We start from the raw sequence: 24,267 nt of genomic DNA on the forward strand, positions 1-24,267 counted from the left end.
GGCTCAGACCTGGATCTATTTATAGCTAAGCCTTTTATATAAAGTGCTTAGGCTTAGCCATGAACGCACAGGCCTGCTCAAGTGAACAAATGACTGAATGTTTGTCATAGATTGAAATGATGTGAAGGGTCCACGCATGGCAGGCAAGGGATTTCTTTCTTGCTATAATAATTGGACTCTGTATATACCACAGAAATTAAGATAATTTAAAGGCATTTTTTCTTCTCTCTGTTCTGTTCTACTGGGAACAGTCTTAAGGGTGCACACAAGCATCCAGAAGCATGTACTGTAGTGTATGAGTAACAAAATTTTTGTAAATAAACTTTCTGTAAAGTGCCCTCTTCCCATGTACAGAAAAGGCAATTGTAGAAAGAAAAGGGAACAGTTTAGGTCTGCATTTAAATTTCCTCTTTGTGTTTAGGGAGGGCTTTCACTTGTTCCATGAGGCCTGGGTGCAAAGTGACGTATCTTTATGTGAATAAAGGGTAGAAGGAAGACTGGTATCCATCTGGTTATACGAGGTGTGTAAATGTTGCTGTTGAATCTTATTTGAAATAGAAAGAAATAGCAAATTGATTCCAGGTGTTCTGAATAAGGCAGAGGGTGAGAACAGAATGATTTACAAACACAAACATACCCTAATAGAGACAACCAAGGAACAGTAATTTCCTTCACAGAGACACCACTAATTAAAGAATATTCAATGAGGAAAGCATTCTGCTGTTGAGAAAAAGTGAAGGTTATGGACCCCTTTGAATGTAAATAGCACTGTATAATTATCTGAGCAATACTTAATTGACAGTGTGCTGGCTGCATTACACTGCAATAAACAGAGAAGATAAAATTCTGTTGAGCTATTGAAATGGACTGGCTTCATAATGGAAACAGGAATATGACCTAACATCTGATCATTTAGGTGATGTAATAGCTCTTTACCAGGCTGGGCTCTAATTGCTTTTGCATGTTAAGAAATGCACACCTTTGTTCCCACTGCCCTCATCTCAGCTTTGAGAAACTTTGCCTTAGTCACTCACACTACACCTGAGAGCTTCCTAGAGGCATTAAACTTGTGAGCCTAAGAAATGCAAATCGTAATTCCTTTTTAAATTGACATTATTATTTATAATCACAGTGAAGACTGACAAAAAGCACATCCCTCCCCTTCACTGCTGCCACTGTGTTCAGTGAGAGTACTTCTCAAGATCATGTGTTGCAGTTTTCTTACAGCATGTTTCAGAGCATTACAACCATGAACTGTCACAAAGGCCATTTCTCTGAGGCTTGGGCTACATGTGAAGGTGAATTTACTCTTTATTCACAGTTCAGTCTCTTGCTACATCTGAATCTCTAAAGCATGCTGTTTTTTACTGTCAGGACAGTGATTTCCACCTTAACTACTCCTTCAAACTTACGTGCTTCTAATTCCTTCTATCACAGTTTCTTCTTTTGACTTTCCTACTTTGAGTCCATATAAAATGCTGGCAGAAAAGTAATACTCTTTAGACATTTATTCCTAATTACTATTGTTCCACATCATTCTGAGCTGAGAGAACTGGAGATAGAAATGGAATAAATGACAAAAGTAACATAGGGACCTGACAGACAAAGCTGATTTGACTAGAATACATCAGTCTCTGATTTCTGGAAAGGAAGTCTGCAAGGGAGATAGGTACATTCATAACACTTTCCTGTTTGGAGCCAGTCATCTTTATAGCTTCTCCTAGACCATAACCTCAGTGATATTTACTTCGTACTTTCCTTTTCAGGTATTAGATTGGTTATCTGTCTCACTATCCTCTTTCCCAGGGTCTATTTATGGCAAAGGGACAGGAAATAATTCCTAGGAACACAGCAAGACACAAATCAGAGGGAAGCTAGGGCATTGCTACAGACATGATCTTTTGTTAATTCTTTTAATTTTATCAACTCTATCTTTTTTTTTTCTCTTTTTTTAGCCACAAAATCACTTGTTATACATATTTTTTTAACCAGTCTTACAAAGCAAGAAAGCAACGATGAATTGAAACTAGGAAATTCTGGCTTTGGCTGCCATTTTTAGTGGATTTGTAAATCCCAGCATTTAATTAGCTGAGCTCCTTACATGATGGATATTTGTAATGAGGAATTTTGGGAAACATGTTTTTGGCTATAATGCTTTCTTTATCCTTGTGCTTTCCTATTGAGCCTAGAACACCGTTAGCTCTCTAAGCAGGTATGTCCTCATGATAGGGGAATGCATGCTCCACAGCCTTTAAATCGCTTATTGGCCCATTTGTTCCTGGGCCCCAGGAATTATAGTCCTTCTTTTTAACGGGTTTGCAAGACCAGTATTTTTTTATCCTGAAGGCTGCAGCACGTTGTAAAGTTTCCAAGTTAGCTGACAGGTTCTAAAAGCCACTTGGTGATGGCAGCTCAGAGATCTGTGTGACTTATGTAATCTGTTGAGGTGATGCTCTAGTGCTGTGGCTAGGTTGCTTTTGTTGTCTTACTGGTCTCATGTAAAGCTGATTAAGGTTCCTCTGTCCTACACTGCAGTCTTCACCATAGACATTTTGTGGTGACTTTGCAGTCACTTTACTGTGCTGAGCAGCAGATGCTAGTTTTAGAGGAGCAGACACTGCTATCTGTAAAGAAAGGATCAATGCTTGGCTATGCTGATGTGCTTTCAGCTTTCCCTGAAAAAATGTGTAAGTTCAAGCACAAGAAACTTGATTGCTTATACTTGCCTCAGGGTAGGGCCTACGTGTACATCACTGTCTATCTCCTCACAATGTCCAGTTATCTCTTCTTTAGGAGAAAAACTGGGCATGTTGGCAAAGAAGGAAATAGCACGTTTGAGAAGATCCAGTGATCTGGACAATGGGGGATCAGAACTGTAGAGTGTATAGTGGAACTCCACTGCTGCTAAGTGTAGGCAAAAATATTATAAATCATTATATCTCCAATGATCTCAGCAATTTATACAAAACAAGGTTCTAACCCAATGTGCCCAATATTTCTGCTATGAGGTCGCAAACATAGCTATGTCCACTGAAGTAAAAAATGTGTTTTAGTTACTTATATAGATTCTTCATATAAGTATATGATGGTATATAACTTCAAGATCAGCAGCAGCATCTGTTTGAGGGAAAACAAAATGAACTTGTATGTAAAGTGACTGAATCTGTTGCAACAGCTATCACTTCATCAATGTGTGATTAGAGATGAGTCTGAAACAGCAGCAATTACATGTGTGAGTCAATATGTAAAAAGCTCTAGAAACATCAATCTCTTTCTTAATGTAGGTGGGAAAAGGAAAGCTCAGGATGGATAATTTCTGCCTGTAAATAGCCATGATGAGGAAATGTAGCTCTCTGTGTTTCTTGATACGGACTAAAGCAGAGGATGAAACACCCTTTCCTTTCTCCACGACAAAACATTATATACACCTCTTCAGGCATAAATAAAAGGCCTGGTTATCTTCTTACATAGGTGGAAATCAGGCATTGCTGGAGTCACTGCAATTACACCAATGTAAGTTGCTATTCTTAACATCAGAATCAAGACCTGAAAATTGATGACTCCGGTTAGTTTGTTGGATACTGACATGCAGATTATCCTGAACTATTTTTGTCTCCCTGAATTATTCTTGCCTTCAATTAACTATTTCAAAGAACATCTTATATCCACTAAGTGGAAAAATTTTTCCTCCTGAGTGAGGCAAGGCCAGGAACATAATGTTTCCAACTTAATCATGCAGCTGACGTGTTACATAAATGCTGTGTTAAACTAAGAACACTATTTGTAATGCCCTTAGAAAAGAAAGTGGGATGAGCAGCATCTTATGCGTTGTCCTTCTTATGCTCTCATACTAAATCATACCAAAAGAAAGAAGTGCCAACAAGTCCAATTGAGCTCCTTCTTACTTCATTTGGGCATTGGATCTCTCAGTAGTGAAGAATCACAGAATCACAGAATTGTATAGGTTGGAAAAGACCTTTAAGATCATTGAGTCCAACCGTAAACCTAACACTACCAAGACCACCACTACACCATGTCCCTAAGCACCTCATCCAAATGTCCTTTAAATGCCTCCAGGGATGGCGACTCAACCACTTCCCTGGGCAGCCTGTTCCAATGCTTGATAACCCTCTCGGTGAAGAAAAATTTCCTAATATCCAGTCTAAACCTCCCCTGGTGCAACTTGAGGCCATTTCCTCTCATCCTATCATTTGTTACCTGGGAGAAGAGACCGACCCCCACCTCGCTACAACCTCCTTTCAGGTAGCTGTAGAGAGCAATAAGGTCTCCCCTCAGCTTCCTTTTCTCCAGGCTAAACAACCCCAGTTCCCTCAGCTGCTCCTCATAAGACTTCTGCTCTAGACCCTTCACCAGCTTCGTTGCCCTTCTTTGGACATGCTCCAGCACCTCAATGTCTCTCTTGTAGTGAGGGGCCCAAAACTGAACACAGTATTCAAGGTGCGGCCTCACCAGTGCCAAGTACAGGGGCATGATCACTTCCTTAGTCCTGCTGGCCACGCTATTTTTGATACAAGCCAGGATGCCATTGGCTTTCTTGGCCACCTGGGCACACTGCTGGCTCATATTCAGGCGGCTGTCAACAAACACCCCCAGGTCCTTCTCTGCCAGGCAGCTTTCCAGCCACTCTTCCCCAAGCCTGTAGCGTTGCATGGGGTTGCTGTGGCCCAAGTGCAGGACCTTGCACTTGGCCTTGTTAAACCTCATACAATTCACCCCGGCCCATCGATCCAGCCTGTCCATGTCCCTCTGTAGAGCCTGCCTACCCTCCAGCAGATCAACAGTCCTGCACAACTTGGTGTCATCTGCAAACTTACTGAGGGTGCACTCGATCCCTTCGTCCAGATCATTGATAAAGACATTATAAACAGGAGTGGCCCCAACACAGAGACCTGGGGAACACCGCTTGTGACTGGCGGCCAACTGGAGTAAACTCCATTCACCACCACTCTTTGGGCCCGGCCATCCAGCCAGTTCTTTACCCAGCGAAGAGTACACCCGTCCAAGCCATGAGCAGCCAGTTTCTCCAGGAGAAAGCTGTGGGAAACCGTGTCAAAGGCTTTACTGAAGTCTAGATAGACAACATCCACAGCCTTTCCCTCATCCACTAGGTGGGTCACCCTGTAGAAGGAGATCAGGTTGGTCAAGCAGGACCTGCCTTTCCTGAACCCATGCTGGCTGGGCTTGATCCTTTGGTTATCCTCTACGTGCTGTGTGATGGCACTCAGGATGATCTGCTCCATCAGCTTCCCCGGCACTGAGGTCAGGCTGACAGGCCTGTAGTTCCCCGGGTCCTCCTTCCGGCCCTTCTTGAAGATGGGCGTCACATTCACTAATCTCCAGTCAGCAGGGACCTCCCCAGTTAGCCAGGACTGCTGGTAAATGATGGAAAGGGGCTTGGTGAGCACTTCTGCCAGTTCCATCAGTACTCCTGGGTGGATCTCAGCAGGTCCCATAGACTTGTGAGTGTCTAAGTGGTGCAGCAGGTCACTAGCCATTTCCTCCTAGATTACTGGGGCTCCATTCTGGTCCCCGTCCCTATCTTCCAACTCTGGGGGCTGGGTACCCAGAGAACAATTGGCCCTGCTATTAAAGACCTATTGAGGCAAAGAAGGCATTAAGTACCTCAGCGTTTTCCTCATCCTTGGTCACTGTGTTCCCTCCCCCATCTACTAGGGGCTGGAGATTCTCCTTAGCTCTCCTTTTGCTGCTAATGTATTTGAAGAAGTATTTTTTGTTGTCTTTTATGGCAGTAGCCAGATTGAGCTCTAGCTCAGCTTTGGCCCTTCTAGTTTTCTCCCTGCACAGCCTTGCTACACCTTTGTAGTCCTCCTGACTTGCCTGCCCCTTCTTCCAGAGGTTGTAGACTCTCCTCTTTCTCCTGAGTTCGAGCCAAAGCTCTCTATTCAGCCAGGCCGGTCTTCCTCCCTGCCGGCTCGTCTTCAGCACCTGGGGACAGCCTGCTCTTGTGCCTTTAGGACTTCCTCCTTAAAGAATGTCCAGCCTTCCTGGACTCCTTTGGCCATAACGGCTGCCTCCCAGGCGTCTCTCTCGACCCGTCTCCTAAACAGGCCGAAGTCCACCCTCCGGAAGTCTAAGGTGGCAGTTTTGCTGACCCCCCTTGCCACTTCTCCAAGTATCAAAAACTCTATCATTTCGTGATCACTCTGCCCAAGATGGCCTCCAACCATCACATCACACACAAGTCCTTCTCTGTTCGTGAACAAGAGGTCCAGCGGGGCATCTTCCCTCGTTGGCTCACTCACCAGCTGTGTCAGGAAGTTATCTGCCACACGCTCCAGGAACCTCCTGGACTGTTTCCTCTCTGCTGTACTGTATTTCCAGCAGACATCTGGTAGGTTGAAGTCCCCCACAAGAACAAGGGCTAGTGATCGTGATGCTTCTCCCAGCTACTTATAGAATAGTTCATCTGTCTCCTCATCTTGGTTGGGTGGTCTGTAACAGACTCCCACCACAATATTTGCCTTGTTGGCCTTCCCCCTCATTCTTACCCACAGACACTCCACCCTATTGTCACCATCATCAAGATCTAAACTATCCAGACACTCCCTAACGTATAGGGCTACCCCACCACCTTTCCTGCCTTGCCTGTCCCTCCTGAAGAGTTTATAGCCATCCGTCGCCACACTCCAGTTGTGCGAGTCATCCCACCATGTTTCCGTGATGGCAACCATATCATAGTTTTCCTGATGTACAATGGCTTCCAGCTCCTCCTGCTTGTTGCCCATGCTGCGTGCATTGGTGTAGAGGCACTTCAGCTGGGCTGTCATCCGTGTCTCCTTCATAGAGGAACACCCCTTGTGTGCTTTGAGGTGTTTCACTGGTGTTTGCCTCTTGGCTCCTATTGCCTCAGTATCCCCTAGCTCAACTCTGTTCAACTTCAACTGTGCACCAGTGTACCCAGTACATCTCAGAGACACAGGCTGAGTGCCCTTGCTGGCACCCGCTCCCTCTAACCGTGGCACGTCGTCTCTCAGCTTCTCACAGGCAAGCCTTATATTACTCCCCTCCCCCTTCAAGTCTAGTTTAAAGCTCTGTCAATGAACCCTACAAGTTCCTGAGCAAAGATTCTCTTTCCCCTTTGAGAAAGATGAATCCCATCAGACGTCAGCAAGCCTGGTGCTGGGTAGGCCAACGCGTTATCAAAAAACCCAAATCCATGGCGATGACACCAGCCATGGAGCCATGCGTTAATAGATTGGGTACCTCTGTTCCTGCTAGTGTCACTGTCCACAACTGGAAGGAGAGAGGAGAAAATAACCTGTGCTCTGGAGTCCCTTACTAGCCATCCCAAGGCCCTGAAGTGTCTTTTGATTGCCCTAGGACTTTGTGTTGCAGCTTCATCACCCCCCACATGGAAGAGCAGTAGGGGGTAATAGTCTGAGGCCCACACCAGGCTAGGGCGTATCCTCGTGACATCCTTCACCCAGGCCCCAAGGAGGCAGCAGACTTCCCTAAGAGGAGGGTCCGTCCAGCATATCGGACCCTCAGTTCCCCTCAGAAACGAGTCGCCCACAACTATAACCCGTCTTCTCTTCCTTGTGGAGGTGGTGTTAATATGAGAGGTACACTCTTCTGACCTAGGCAACACCTCTGGTGTAGATGGACTGTCATCCCCACCATCACAGGGGAATGGACATGTCATCCCCATCAAAGAAGTGTATTTGCATTTAAGTATCCTTCTGTCTTACTAAATGACTCTTCAGAATACTCTGTAAGCACATGAGGCAGTGAAGAAGGTCCTTGTGCTTTCAGTTGCTAAAATAGTACTGCAATATTTCAGTGTATTCTTTGGAATCCAGAGACACAAAGAGAGCAGCTGACAAAAAATGGTATGAAGTAATTTTAAAAGTGGTTGAATGGCACTAGTCTTGGATAATGCAAGAAAATAAGCAGTAGTTATTACTATAAAGTGTTTATGCAGTGCTTTAAATTTATTTACTCTTTTTAAGCAAAAGCAAACACACTCTTTCAATGGCTAAAGAGCCTATGATCAAAACATAAGGTTGGTATGATTGAAATAGTTATTTTTTCAGTGCAGTAAATAAGACAAAGCTAGCTGGGGAAGAAAAGATAGGCTTAAAAAGAAACCCACTAGTTGAAAAAAATAAAAGAAAATTTAATTAAATATTAATGAATGTAAGATTATGGGGCACCTTCTAATCCTCAAACCAATTTATCTAACACTCTTTGTCTTCAGAGGTACTTAACTGCTTGGAAAGTGGAGAGTGTTTAAAAGGCATAACTAGATTTTTTTTTTTACATTTCAGGAGATTGGTGAAGGACCTGGCTAGGGTAAAATAAAAACTTCTCTTCAAACAAATGTTTGTATATGTTTCTATATGTTTGTATCCTTTTCCAGTGTGTGATTTGCTTGCTTATTTGTTTTTGTTTTGAGACCAGAATAAGTAGTACTGAAATAATGATGATGGAAAGCCAGACTACTTTGTTGTACACTCAGTGATTCTGCAGCATAACCCTGATTAGATGGCTAGTGTGTATATCATGGCATATGCAGAGAAATAAACCTACCAGATATTCTGCTGGAAATGTCAGGCGGATAGAGAATTGTACAAGAGATAACTCTTTCTATAATTTTTAATTACCTTTCACAAAATGTCTTTTTTCCCACAGAAGTGTTTGATTTTGATTAAGAAGCTTAAATGTTGAAAGCTTGATTAATTTCAGTTCAGATATGAAACTGCAGTGCCTCATGTGAATTCTTTTCTTTGTTTTAACAGTATTGTCCACGAAAAACTGCTTAGGATCACCAGGAGGAGGGACCAGAATGCATTGTAGGGGGTATCAGAGATCTTGAACTATAAAGATTAACCCATGCAGTCCTCAAAGTACAGTCCTTGGAAAGCATTGCATCAGCATCTTTCAGATAGAAATAATTTTGTTTCTAGTTTTTACTAAAAAGGAAAAAATTTCAAGTGAGGATTTTACTGGAGTGGCTCTATTATTCATGTAAAAATGACCAAACAGGCAAACATATACGAGCAAAAAATGAAATATATAGATGGGAGACTGATGTATGAAATAGAGAGATGGCATAGTAGAAGAAAACAGTATGAAGCTAGATTCATGATCAGGAGTGAAGCCTGTAGCACTAGCTTCCCTATTGTCTTCTGTTGGTTGAACTTCCTTAACACCATCTTGTTGTCTAGATTATATTCATGTTTATTGCAAAATTGTGCTGGTATGTCCACATATGTATATGGGTACAGGTATGTCTACATCCTTCATGTGCTGAGTTGACCAAAAGGTGCATGACCATGTTAGCAAAGATAAAAACTACTTACAGGTCAAGGACTTGGTGCCATGCTCAGGTTCTCACGTAGTTTTTGATCAAGGGTGGACATGGGTGTATTTCACTGATGTGTTCAAATTGTGTGTCGGAGACAAACACATTTCTACCTGTTTCTAACCAGCTGATATTTCCACTGATGCCCTTCCTAGGTTAGCTAGAAGATTTCCTGGAAGCTACATGGGCTTCACCTAGTGATAAATCCCTCACCGAGGCAAATTTTCTCAGCTTCACTAAGTTTTCTTGAAATCAGGTTAAAATGAATGCTAAGTGGATGACCTTGAATCTTTTTTACAAGCTGTAAAATGTTTTACCACAGAAAGCCCTGAACAGACCACAAGCTTTGAAATCAATCTGTTCAATTTTATAGGTATAACTTTCCCAAAGAGTAACTTCATTACGAAGCTACACAGGGGAAGGGATTAGTAACTTGTAATTACATGCAGCACCCGCTGACCGCCTCACAGACCACAGTAAAAGGCTACTGTAGGGCAGGTGAGTCCACCGGCTCCGTCGCGGCCAGGGCTGTGAGCCGTGCCCGCTGCCCGCTGCCCGCGTCCCCCACCTGCTGGGCGCGGGCCGGCCGGCGCGCGCTGCCGCCTCCCGGAGCTGTCCAGCCGCGCCCTGCCTGAACCCGCCAGACAGTCACCCCTGTAGGTAACTGCTTCAAGGGAAAACTCCCTGTTTTTTTCCTTTTTAAATGCGATGTCTTTATTTATTCATTTATTTAGTGGCGAATAACTGTGTAGAATACTCAAATGTTTGTAGCTGAGATAACCGTGAAGCCACTGATTTAGTGCCATTAAGACTCACTATACAACTAGAGGGTTGTAAATTATGACACACTAAAATGGACCCTCAGGATAAAGCCAAGTAAAAAATTTCTCTTCATGAAGCACCTGCTTTACTCCTTTTTTGGATGTCTACTGTTAGATGAAGTTAAAGTCTTGTATACTACTTAGGAGTACTAAGTACTATACAGATCCCTGCTCACATGACAGAGAATGAAGTGCTGGGCAACGCTACTCTGAAGAAACTTCCCAATATGTTTCTGTGCAGGTCTATAGCTTATTCACAGACACAAAGAAATCTCATGATCATGCCTGTTTAAGAAAATACATATAATGGTAGATGGAATACACATCTGAAACTACTTCATCTCATCCAAAGCCTCCCAGAGCCTATTCAATTCATAGACTTCTTGATGATCAGAACTATGGATTAAATGTGAATCCATAAAAGCCTGACAGTGTCTATGTCTGTGACTAGGATATAGGAAAGCAGAACTGCTCAACAAGCCTCCTCTATATACCACATACAAAAACATCTTTAGTGCTGGTGTTACTCTGTAAATACTACAAATCAAGATAATGAATCTGAGTACAATACTGCTGCACTTTGTAGTTCAGGACACAGCTTGCTTCCTCACCAGCCTCCCTCCTTACCTTCTTGTGTTTGTAATAGTGTAGGTAGCCATTATGTTTCAGCACAAACCACCTCTTTCTCCATCCCTTCAATATCGCTGACTGTGTTCGTTTGTGCAAATATCCTCGGCAGGTAGGTCTGGGGGTGTTAGGGTAACGGCTGATATCTGATCCTACCACCATAGTCAGGATATCAGGACCTAAAATATTACACGAAGAATGTGAAAACATAGGTCAAAACTATAATCCAGTCTGTCAATATTTTTGAATATACCTATAGGGTACAGAGCAGGAAGGCAGTATTCTATCCCATGCCCTTCTCCTCCCAATGTAGCATCTAGAAGCAGCAAGGAGCAAAGCAGCCTAGGAAATGGTGAATTAAATCAAGTAATATTTGGCCTTCTTTCAACTGAATGGGTGTACATAAACTGGGTTTTATAGAAAAATTGCTGGGAATGCTCTTAGGGGCACTTTCAGTCTCTGTTATTTTACATATACTCTTGAGAATTCTTTCTTTTCCATGTCTTGGAGTCTACTAGCCTTTTCTGCTATCTGTGCACCTCACTGAGGGGATTTGCTGTTGGAGACTAACGTGTGCTAAAGTGTCTACTTATAATTTGCAAAAGGTAAGTGCTCAAAGGAGATGTTAAGTTGCAAGATTGTCTGAAAACTTGTTATTGTTATCAACAGTGAGGCAGAATTTCATAATGTTTGCTGATGCCATCAATACATCTATGGCTTTGAGCCTAAGGGCCTGAAATTCTGATTATATGAGATACTACTTCAGAGCAGGTGGCAATGCCTTAAAGAGGATTGAGAAATGTGACTATGAGGTATTTTCACTTGCAAAACATTTGCTGGATTTCTCTTTTGGGGACATCTGACTTTGCGAATGCTGCCTGTGTGCCAAGATTTAGGCCAAGGGGTGTTCTCTGAGGAGTTAAAAATACCCAGTAATCAGAGATTTATCTACTAAAAGACTTGACATACTCTTAAATATAACAGTGTGAACGGCACCTCTATAACTAAAGAACTTGGTATGTGTCAAGTTAAATTTGTCACTGTCTTGTAAAAGCATTTTAATTTATTGAATTTCCTGTGAGCCCTTGTCAAAACTATATCTGGGATAAATAAAAGAACTGCAGTAGCTTAACTTTCAGCATGCAAACATGGGTATCTTTGGGTTTTACTCATCAAAATTCTAGGAAGAATATACATGATTAATATCACTGACTCCTTGTTTCTGTGGTGCTGCAAAAGGATGCCTCATGAAACAACCTCTCTGCTCTGCTGACTAGACTTCAGGTCTTGCTGACACAAAAATAACCACTGGGTGCACTGAACCAAGCTGTGAAGTTTCTCCCTGAGGAAGCATAAGGCATAAATAAGGTATTGGTGTCTCTGCAGTCACTTTCAGGACTTTCTCAGTCACTTTCTTTAAGGCAGGAGAGCGAAAAGCGTTACTGTCACATGTGCTTTGGGGAATATTTTGTATGTTCATTTTCTTCTGTGTTCCTAGCAAGGTCTAGATAAAAAAGTGAGTTAGGCAATGCTGCTGCATTAAATACTAATGTATTAAACTGTTAATTAAGGTTTCTGTTGTGTCCATCACCTACCTTGTCTGGATGTATTTGGAGAATTGTACAGCAATCCTGACCCATCCGTGTAATTTATTGTGATCTCAAACTTACCTTTCCTTGCCAGATTGGCAGCTTCTGAATGTGGCATGCTGGTGACATCAGTTCCATTGACTGCTATCAGAATATCGCCGACCTGAAGCCCTGCTTCTTCAGCTGCACTGTCTGGAATAAAAAAAAAAAATTATTTAGAGTTAGGATATCAGGCATGTCTGTGTAATCAAGCTTTTCTAGCAAAACAGATGTCTGTCCAACCAGTCAAGGATTATGGTTTGGGACCTTCATGATGACAACTTGGAGGTGGAGCAAGTTTTTCTGAGCAACCTGTTAGTTGCCTGTAAATGAAACTTCAGGATTTAGGTACTGGTTCAAGACTAGATGATCACTGGCAGTGGAGAAATGTCATTAAAAAAGCCATTAGGACTTAAACGCTTTAAGATGCAAATAGACATTTCAGTATCTGAGCATTTTGGCCTGAACTGCAAACAAAGATCTGGTGCAATGTTCAGTAAAGTCAGTAGAGGAAACATCTATTATTATGGTTTCTCTTGCTGGTTAACAGAATTTGGCTATAGTATTTTGTGGATCTTGTCTTTAAGAGGAAATAACAAAGTTATTAAGTTAACAAAGGGTCAGTGAAGGAGGGACTGAATCAGATTTGTTAATATATGAACCTTTGTTTATTTGCTAACTGTTGCAAAGCACATGCACACCTAATAAAGTAGGGCTCAGACACATGCCAGACAGGAATGGAGGCAAATTAGGGAAGTGATAAATATGCTCCATTCAGAGGCACCAATACACAGTGTCTTAAATCCCAGTTACAAATTTCTCAGACACAGTCTTTTCCTTCACATTTATAATTAAGCATTCCTAATGTACTATGAAAAAAATGTTTTTGGAAAATATTGTTCCATGTCCATACTATTTAATGTATATTTTAAAAGATTTTATACCCTATCATGCAGTAAATGCGATCATTCAGTGTATTTCTGAGGATGCTTAGAAGTTGTAGGGAAGAGATTAGTAAAAGCTTAATAATAAACAGGCATAAAAAAGCCATGGTTCACTCTGATGTGTATTACAAATCATTTGCAAATCTGCAAATGCCAGCATGTTTTGGTTTGTTCTGGCCCTGAGGATCTTACACAAGACTTTATGATCATAAGTGGTCTTTAAAATATTATTAAAATAATGTCTCAGTGTGCAAACAAAATGATACAAATGCAATTTTTATGTCTGTTTTTGTGAAATGAGTCATATTTTGAGAAAACAGACTTGTACTAGAAGTTTGTCTGTGAAAAAGAATAGGTCTTTTTGTTGTTGTTGTTGCTGTTTTAAAACAACTGCATTTGAAAAAAACCCATGCAAATAAATGTAAGCGGAGTGATATACAATATGAGTAGGTGTTTTGCTATATTTAATTTTAATTAGTAGGTTACAGGGTAAATTGGTATGTATTAGGGCTAATATTGTATGCATGCCCTATGATTTATTTATATTTAGGTAAAAAACTTTCCCACATTCTAATTTGAAAGACCTCTTCTGAGGTTATACTCTTTAAGAACACTAAAGGAATCCGTATGCTTACAATTGGGAAATCATCTAAAACTTAATGTTGGAGAGAAGAAACATTTCTTTGCAACAGAGATAACTTTGTATCAATAGGTACTGAAATTCCCAGCAATCTGAGAATAACAGCTAGCTGTCCAAGCACAAACACATCATCACAGTTGTGCTATTTAGACAAATGATGGCTGAGCCCAGTAATTTTGTTTTCTTAAAATAATCACCAACGAATGATACTGATCTTTAACCTTGTAGTCAAAAGTAACATTCTAATAAGACGAGCAGAATGAGTTTTTTCATTCAAAATTACTTTCTCAGATTCACAGTAAATCACTTTTCACATAAATTATACTATGAAGATTATCTAGTCTCAAGGACTATAAAAAAGTATTCTGGGCTCAAATTAGGTAGCTCTTTCAGGATAAAGAACATTACATAGCCACTTTAGCCACAGTTTAATCTTACTAAGTCCTTTGTATAGTATTCTGTAAGCAAAGGTTTTTTAGATTTACATTATTGGCAAAGCTTCAGTTGACAATGGAAATTACTGATTGTATTCAGACATGTATGAATACAGAATGATCTCCAGGATACCGGTGTCAAAATCATGTTTATTTTCATGTAGTTTACAGTAAAAGATTAAGAGATCCTTTGATAAACAATAGGCATAGCCATAAAGAAAGTAAAGCAACCACTTCCAACATTTTCCCTTATTTCTTTTGAATAGGTTTGTGCTTTGCCTGAGTTCCTCTTCTGGACTGAAGGCTTTATTTTTAGTATTTAATAAGTAGAACATTTGCTCTGAGGCAACAAGTTAGAATGACTTTTAGAACTGAGCAGCAGCGTCATGCAAAAAGTATAACTGAGGTATAAATCTAACTATGTTCAGACCTTAAGGGGATGCATGGGTTTCTAATACAAGTCTTAGAGTTGTAAAGTGTTAGTAAAGTGTTGACCTTTTCAGATATGTAATTTTTTTTCTCTGAATGTTGCTCAGATTTCTGACTTTTCTGATCTTCCCTAGTGGTGTTTAATGATGACCCTATTTAGTAGCTCAGCAGGCTGTTTTTAAAATGATGGGTTCAGCTAATGGATTCACAAGCCTCTGAATTCACAGGCTTTCCCAGTGTTGTCAGGAAGCTGGACAATATAATACATAAGGCTGGCAAAGTGACAGAGCTATTCTTAGATGCCTTGCTAGGAGGCACTCACCAGCATTCTTGGTCTAGGATGACATTTTTCGTTATATGTGCCTTTGGTAGTAGAAATCTATCAGAGTCTCCTGTACCTTCTGCTCCTTCTCTAATTCTATTGTGTCCTTCCTGGGATGCAGAAAGCAGTACAGCAAGCAATACTCTAGATTTGGGTGAACCAAGCTTTTAGGTAGCGGCAGTGACCCTGACTCTCTGTGTTTCATTCTTACTGCTGTTACTGATGGTGGCAGCCAGATGGTGGCTAAAGCCAGATTTCTAAGCCGTCATTGCACACAAAGATGATGATTTCAGTGACCTTTCAGTGGTGACTCCCAAGATCTCATTCCTGAGCATAACTGCCAATACCGTGTTGTCCATCATGTATTGCTTTCTAGAGGCATTATCTTACACTTCATCTTTGTTGAAACTCATCTGCCACTTTTTTTCTCACTCACTCGGTTTTGTGAGTTTCTTCTGGAGTTCCTCGCAATCATCAAACTAACCTGAAGTATAATCTTAACAGCACACCTCTTAAGATTTTATAGATGGCTTGATGGAAAACCATCAAAGCAGAAGCGTCTCCAGCTAATAAGACTTTTGGAAATGTTGTTATGAGGACCACTACATCCTCCATTTCATTCTTGAAGGCCTGTTGTCATTAATGGATGTCAATCCCCAAAAGTTCTAGACTTTACATCTGAAGAGAGGCTGGATGCAGACACTTGCATGAGGTATCAACTGGTATGGAAGGACACAGAACAGTGGAGTGTAGTTTACCCATAGGCATACTGGGGCTCTAAGATCGTTTGTCATGAGCAGTTCAAGAACATGTTATTAAACACCTTACACCACCAATTATGGAAATTATTTATGTATAATAATATTGCATATTATTATAAAACACGTTATATATCATGTATATTATATTAATTATATTACAGTATAGTATATTACTAAATATTATATATTTATTTTCATACATTTTCACAGGAGAAGTTAACTAGTACAAACACAACTTACTTGTGTCAACTTCAGTCACAAGGATAGGCTTTGAGAACTGGATCCTGAAACCCCAAGGGTAATTGCCAGTTCCTTTAGCAATCTTCACTGTTCTTTCACGAACTGCAAAAGAGGAAAAAAGACATCCCATTTTCTCTACAAGTCAAGTTCAATTTAATAAGCAGCAGCATGTTTTTAAAACTTTTTATCTATAGGCACGGACAGTTATTGATTCTGCAAACAGCTAGGATACTTTCCATATCACTCCTAGCTGTTTGGTGCTACTCCTCTGCCAGTGCGTACTCCCCTCACGCCATAACTGATCAAATGTCATTCATGTTAGGGCAAAGACAGACAGCAGCAATGAAGTGTACTTTCATGAGCATTTTAAGTTAAGTGCCTGGACTTCATAATGAGGAGGTGGAAAAGCATTCAGATGTTCCAGTCTACTGATGGTGTTCTGGGATAGAAAAGCGCTCCTGCTGTCTGTGTCAGACCTCTAAGCTGCAAATACAAAATATACTCTAAATTCTCAAATGAGTTTAAATCTGTTTCTTGTAGTTTCATTCTTTTTATATTTTAGAAGGTCTCTATCTTTTGGATACCAATTGTTTCTTTTGCTTTCATCTACCCTTCCCTGTCCACTCCCTGCTCCCGCTGCCTACCAGTCCTCTAGTCCAACCCCCCACCACACTGGCATCTCTTGCCACCAGTGGCTGTGAAATGTTTTTCAAGTCAGCAGAATTTAACACGTTAAGGGATCACCCTCAGTAAAAAGGAAGCTCAGGGTCTAATTGCCTACTTCCAACTTTTTCTCAGGGTCTCGCATTATTATTGTGTCTCAAATGGTCTGGCTCATTAGTAAATCTTATACTCATGAAGGACTTCAGTGTAAATTTGAATTCTCAGAGTGTCTGCTTTTGATCATTTGACTGTTTTACTGGGTTTGTTTAATGGAGGCCAATTTAATAATTTATGACAGCTGTTTTGTCTTCAAATCATGTACTATTTGGAAGATAGAAATTGCTTTCAAGGTTACTTTACTAGTAGGCCAATTGACGTTACCTGTCTAAAAGAGCATGGATAATTCAACACCTACTTTAACTATCTTGCTGCACTTCTGACCTCTCCCCTGGGGGAAGAGGCAATCAAAATGGCTCTCCAGAATATTCTCATATATTTTAAGGGAGATTTTTCATATCTGGAGATTTATAGAGGACATTTGTTTCCTCTCATATTGTGAATGATTTATGAACTCCAGCAAAGAATGATCTCCTGGAAAACTACAGGGGGATTTCAGTTTGTCTTCGTTCTTTGAACTGTGTTACTTTTCAGTAACCTAATATTTGAAAAGTGACGGAAAACCTCCCATCACCCTGCAAAAGTTATTCACTATATCTGTTTGCATGACAGGTTTTAAACTACAAATAGAACAACCCTTCTTATCCATAGCAAACTTGATTCTTTTCTTTCTGGATCTACTATGTTTGAAAGTTTGATGGAGAACAGATTTTATAACCATTATAATACTTTATGTCCACAAATAGCTATGATTTTGCCATGTTTGAAGAAGCTATGACATTACATTGCTTCTACTCTTATCATGCAGCAAGAGATGAGGTTTAGTTATGACTTTTTACCAGTATCAATTTTTTCAAGTAATTATGACATTTTGCAAGGCGGTAGCTAAATAGGAACTACTTATTTATGGTTTTTTGTAACCTTTTAGCTTCTTGGGTTGCTCTTTTTTCTATCCTCAGCATAAGCATCCAGCATCTTCTCCAAAATGTTGGATCCCCTGGAAATGAGGATCCCCTGGAATCCTCAGAGTGCCCAAAATAAATACAGTTTTATGACATTTATTACCTGCTGCTTTAGCCAACTTACTTGCCACTGGTCTAGGCCGTTTGCTGAGACATCTAGGACTATTATCTGGAGAGACATCATCTCCTCTGAAAACCCAGGAAGCAGAATGAAAGTTTTCTGTATAAAAACCTCTGTCCTCATTTTCAGAATGTAGTCCCAGATCTACTGACCGAGCATCCTCTGAATTTACTGTCATGAGGATAAAACAAGTAAAAGTAATGTCAAGAGGGAAAATGCTTGAAGAATAACAGACCTCAGTCAGTCAGCATGGAATAAATGCCACAAGCTTCTTAATGAACTGTCTGTAATGTCTGTACTTAGTTCTGCAATTTTGCTGATGTTAAAGGGGCAGTCTGAAAAGATGTCCAAATACAAGAACACAATATTGGATGCTATTGCATATTAAACTTGAATGCCAAGTGAAGTTTTAATGCAAATTGTCAAAACAGGAGCTGCACCTCTTTAAGAGAAGTCTGACTTTACCCAGTTGTTAAGCTTTCTTGTGTGGCCCATTTGATTAGGAAATTTCTAGTTTTCTAGAAATTTAGTATGAGTTCAGTGCATATGGGAAGACAAAAAAGAAGCTGAAAAGTAACTTGCATGACTCAGGTAATAATGACAATATTTGCTGTTTGTTTAATCTTAGCTCTTCCAGATGTGTGTATTTAGAATAGGCGGGGTTGGTTTTTTTTTTTTTTTTTTTTTTTTAATATAGAACTTCTGGCTTGTCCTAGGCTGTTGAATATTTGTATAATGTTACATGTGTTATCATGAGGATTTTCAGATTCATATTTTATATTAATTTACATTCACAATGTCTTGCAATGGGTCCACTGAGTCAAACCATGTCACCTAGATTAACATGGAGATGGAGGAGAGCTCTAATTCTCTGCTAAAGGAAAAAGCAGTAATGTTCAGCCTCACAAGGACATAGGACAGCAGGCAGCTGGCTGTGTGACAGGCAGGCTATAAACAGCAGTTTGACTGTGGAGAAAAAGGCTATGCAATAGTATGACAACTTCCCAAGCAGACCAGGAGCTTGAACTTCAAAGCTAAAAATGGATGGTGAAAGGTATATAAAAGTATAAAACATCAGAGACTGTGCTAACAGACTGAAAAAATGCTTTAGTATAAAGTGTCTGAGGAAAAAAAAAATCATGCTCCTTTCAGTCAAAATGCCTGGTATAATGCAGCTAGATTTAATACAGCTGGAGAAAGGATCTGTTTGCTTTGTTTATCCTGTGTTTGATGTGGCAATTATGCAGAATGATTTCCAGTTTCAAAACAGAAAAGATAAAAATTAACCTTTATTTGGTTTTGTTCAGCAAGTTACTTCCTGAATACATCTAACATTCACTTTGACAGTTTGCTTAACTGTACCTATGTAGACAAATACACATCCACCAGCTTCTCCCTTATTATGCAGACAGTATGAGATGGCATGATTAACTGTATAAAAAGCTACTAGTACATAAAAAAACCCCCCAAATAAATAAATACTACTAGGCTGATACATTTAAAGCACATCTCAGCTTGCTACCATAAATTTACAAATTAAGAAAACCTAGACTAGCACTGAACAATTCAGTACAGCATAGTATTTTCCCAGTTTAATACTGAATTGTTATAATTGTAGTAGAGCTTCAAATGTGGCAAATAGGCAAAACCACAGAAATAAATGCTACCATGCTGGCGTTATGGAGTTATGCCAAGACATTTCTTGAATGTCTTTTCACCTCTCCCCTCCTTTAGCTTTTGGCACAGATGTCAAACTGAGAAGTTGATGAGTGGCAGGAACAAACTGCGCTTAGGTTCTTCTCAGCTGCTGGAAGTAAGCGTGTAAGGAGCTGCTGCTTCCAAATATTGATTAGAGTTGTCTCAAGTCTGCAAACTCCAGGGAACAGCCTAGCTACCAAAGCAAAAGGGACAGAAGTCTCAGGCCTGTAGCATACTATCCAAAATGATTAGATACTAGGATTTGTGACAGAATTGTCTGCTCAATCACCTGTTCTGGAGGCCACTTCAGGTTCAGGCCACGTGCTACCAAAAGCTTTGTCTCAAGGAAAGCAATTCTAGTTCTTGCAACTTTATCTTTTTTTGGTTTGTTTGTTTGTTTTGGTGTGGTTTTTTTTTGGTTTTGTGGGGTTTTTTTAATATATTTTCTCTTTGAAACCAGCATGTGCCTGATCTAGTAAAATTCATGGTCCAGCTTTATATTCAAGAGACATTACTGTTGAAATCAATAAACAGTTTATCTTGGTGTATATATCTCCTGATAGGTTTTTTGAGCTCTGGTGATTTGACATGGTAACTTTCTAATCTTGCTGTGGACTAGAATCTGTTTTAGGGGCAAAGAATGGAAACTGCTACCAATAAACATCTTTTTCATTTCCACATGAAATAAGTCAGTCATCCCTGCTGCTTTGTTAACAGCAATTAAAAACTTAGGGATTGACTCAGTTATCTGAACATAGGTGGCTAGTACCATACTAGATGCCTTAGGGTATCTCACTTGCTGTCCACTTACTGCTTCAAAACGGCATGGGTCTCCTGTAGGTCACATATCTCAGAACCCTATTGGTGTCCCAGTTGGCCACTGACACCTATGTTTAGGTAGTGAATTGAGGCCCTGCTGATGTAGGAATTATCTCTTCAGTACAGGGATAGAACATATTTACAGTTTATCTTGTATTGGACCTGCACTGAAGTCTTGCAGCTGTCAGTCTTCTATAGGTTTGGATTTAACCTTCTTCAAAAAGGAGGTTATACATCTACAAATAAAACTTCCCTCTCCAAAAGTAAACATTGTACCACAAAATATTTCCACAGGGAAGTGCACATTTCTTCATCTGTACAAGGTACTTCTTACATTACTAAATAGCAAAACAGGAGGCAATGGAGGTGTGAAGTAAGAAGTACCACGTATGTTCTCTCCTAGACTGTGCAGTCCTTGTTTGGGGACTCCATCTGCATGAAACGTAAATTCATTAAGCAGTTAATCTTTAAAAGTCCTTCCCATGCGATTTAAGCTGATGAGTTTGGTACAGGCTCAAGCATATGGCGAGGTGACAGATTTCTTAATGAGACAGCTACGGGACTAACTGTTCCAGTAACTGGAGGGACAGTGAAGGACAATCTAGGCAACAAGCCTGAAAATAGAAGGTGGAGCAGGTGGTTATCTTAGTGATGAGAGAAGGTCTCTCAGCTCACCATGGCTTTGACATAAGCAAAGTAAGCATCAGGATTATGATTTTTGTTACACCCTCAAAGCTGCTGCCGTAAGCGATTTCCTGTTTGTCTGTGCCTAAAGCTTGTCTTAACAGAAATTGCATATGGACAAGGATGGTAGAATGAGCTTTTTTTTCAGTCAGATTGTTCGCTTGGTTATATGAAGGAGAGAGGATACTAACTCCCATAGTGAGGAACAGTTCAATTGAATAAAATACGCTTGCTCATGATAATGACTAAGAGAGAGACTCAGGTTATGAACTGAAGATCTATTTCCTTAGCTGAAAACCCTGCCAGAGTGTCAATCACACAAAGGAGAAATAATACAATCATAAGACTAATGTACTCACTTGATCCCTCAGTGATTGTGCTGTTTATGGAGCTTCCTCCAGTTGAACTGCATTTTTTGCTGTCTTTGAACTGTTTCCGTCTCCTGGCCCACTGGTCTATTGCTTCTTCCTGGGAACTATCACTTGCTCTGGTGTCTTTCATCAAAGGTAGCTTTCTGGTTTTAGTAATTTCTGATTTCAAGTCTAAATTTTAACCAGACATTGTGAGGAACGTGTAAGACAACTTAAAAAATTATACTGTTTAAAATTTCCACATTTGAAATACAAGAATAACCTAACCATAGAAATGAAAATACCAAATAATACTGAAAATATTCATAAAGTATGTATTTTAGACTAATTGAGGTCTTCCTGCAGAGAAAAGTACATGTGATTACCTTGTGGTAGTTGTATCTGTAGTTAAATACCTACAAAGACATTTGTACGGCAGAAACATGTAAATTGCTCATGGATGTTATTTACAAGTGCTCATACATTTTTGAGTGGTCAGTATGTAGATATATAAAGTGCTATTTAAACATTAAAAATCTTGCAAGACACACATGCAGATAAAAGGAGGATATACCTTTCTACTTTAGGTTTCTTCTAGGTAGGGCAGTATAAATTTATTTGTTGTATTACTATTTCAGCTAAAACAACAACTGGAAAACAGACTTTGTGTTAGATTCTGTTCTGAAAATGCACCTGTACCCACTGGCAAAGGCAGATCGGGAGAAAGTGAGCCCAGCATCAACAGGCTCCCTAGAGGATTGTGTAAGTGCTTGCTTGGCTCAATAGCCTCTTTCTGGTTTCAGTCAGATCTCCATCACACATCTGTGTCACTGAGCCCCTTTTTCAGGGCAGCTGACATTGCTGAGAATCAGGAACCCAATTTCTTGTAGTGTCTTTGTAGTGCCCTTTGCATGAGTCCTTGCCCCTCTGATAATAATTAAGTTCCCACAACACCAGCAGACTTCTAGATTGCCTGGACTCCTCTCCTCCATCCTGTTTACAACATTTGCATCTGATTTTCTCCTCTGTTCTAGATGCTTTCACTCTGTTGAAAAATGTCACTTTTCCGTTCTAGCATCACTGAATTACTGAGCACAGGAAGTCCCACATTGCCCCTTGTGCCCAATGTCTTGACTAAGTAGGCTGGTATTCCCACATTACAAGTGGACTTTAAATCTTATTACCGTGTTTTAAAACTTTAAATGCTTATACTTCTTTCTGGCTGTACACATTTACTCATTTAAGTGTACTGGCTGTACACACTCACAGCATTGCTAGAATAACACAGATCGACAATCAAAATATGACCATAGACCAAAAGAGGGCCCAAGTTACAGACCAGGTGAGGTGATAGGTAAGAGAATTACACAGGTAATTCTTAGCAAGGAGCAAAAGGGAAAAGGAGAGAATAAAATGAAAATGCAAGAAACAGCTACACCTCACTTCTGTGCAATGTGTTTAACCACTGAGGTCTAATGTATAAGAAGTCAAGGTTTTTGACCATGCAGGCTTCCTTCAGTGTCTTCTTTCTATACCTTGTTCTAAAGAGATTTCCATTTAATTAATTTTCTATTTATTTTAATATTTTAGATCTTGATCTATATAGCAATATCTACCTATATAGCATATCTATATAGTCTACATAGACTTCAGGTGTTTTTGAAATTTCCATTACCAGTGCCAAACAAGACAACCTTGGAGGACATAGAATAGACTACTTCAGTTGGAAGGGATCTACAACGATTATCTAGTCCAACTGCCTGACCACTTCAGGGCCAAAAGTTAAAGCATGTTATGAAGGGCATTGTCCAAATGCCTCTTAAACACTGACAGGCATAGGGCATTGACCACCTCTCTAGCAAGCCTGTTCCAGTGTGTGACCACCCTGTCAGTAAAGAAATGCTTCCTAATGTCCAGTTTAAACCTCCCCTGATGCAGCTTTGAACCATTCCATCATTTACCAGCAGTCCTGGCTAACTGGGGAAGTCCCTGCTGACTAGAGATTAGCGAATGTGACGCCCATCTTCAAGAAGGGCCGGAAGGAGGACCCGGGGAACTACAGGCCTGTCAGCCTGACCTCGGTGCCGGGGAAGCTGATGGAGCAGATCATCCTGAGTGCTATCACACGGCATGTAGAGAATAACCAGGGGATCAGGCCCAGCCAGCATGGGTTCAGGAAAGGCAGGTCCTGCTTGACCAACCTGATCTCCTTCTATGATAAGGTGACCCGCCTAGTGGATGAGGGGAAGTCTGTGGATGTTGTCTATCTAGACTTCAGTAAAGCCTTTGACACGGTTTCCCACGGCATTCTCCTGGAGAAACTGGCTGCTCATGGCTTGGACGGGTGTACTCTTCGCTGGGTAAAGAACTGGCTGGACGGCCGGGCCCAGAGAGTGGTGGTGAATGGAGTTTACTCCGGTTGGCGGCCGGTCACAAGCGGTGTTCCCCAGGGCTCTGTGTTGGGGCCAGTTCTGTTTAACATCTTTATCAATGATCTGGACGAAGGGATCGAGTGCACCCTCAGTAAGTTTGCAGACGACACCAACTTGTGTGGGAGTGTTGATCTGCTGGAGGGTAGGCAGGCTCTGCAGAGGGACCTGGACAGGCTGGATCGATGGGCTGGGGTGAATTGTATGAGGTTTAACAAGGCCAAGTGCAAGG

At 40.6% G+C, this 24,267-nt stretch overlaps 1 protein-coding gene across 2 annotated transcripts in view; it reads right to left on the reverse strand.

The window, feature by feature from the left end:
* Window positions 1-24,267, reverse strand: part of LOC142421996 (uncharacterized) — a 51,839-nt gene that overhangs the window by 11,782 nt on the left and 15,790 nt on the right. Inside the window, exons 5-9 of one of the 2 annotated variants that reach the window (XM_075527293.1) lie at window positions 21,616-21,798; window positions 18,059-18,226; window positions 16,193-16,294; window positions 12,465-12,575; window positions 10,795-10,973 (exon numbers count right to left, since the gene is read on the reverse strand). In XM_075527293.1, the coding sequence (XP_075383408.1) occupies window positions 10,795-10,973; window positions 12,465-12,575; window positions 16,193-16,294; window positions 18,059-18,226; window positions 21,616-21,798 (743 nt within the window). The remainder of the gene's footprint in view (window positions 1-10,794; window positions 10,974-12,464; window positions 12,576-16,192; window positions 16,295-18,058; window positions 18,227-21,615; window positions 21,799-24,267) is intronic. The other variant, XM_075527294.1, reaches the window with a different exon arrangement.

This window comes from Mycteria americana, chromosome Z, assembly GCF_035582795.1.
Source record: "Mycteria americana isolate JAX WOST 10 ecotype Jacksonville Zoo and Gardens chromosome Z, USCA_MyAme_1.0, whole genome shotgun sequence".
In the NCBI taxonomy this organism is placed as follows: domain Eukaryota; kingdom Metazoa; phylum Chordata; class Aves; order Ciconiiformes; family Ciconiidae; genus Mycteria; species Mycteria americana.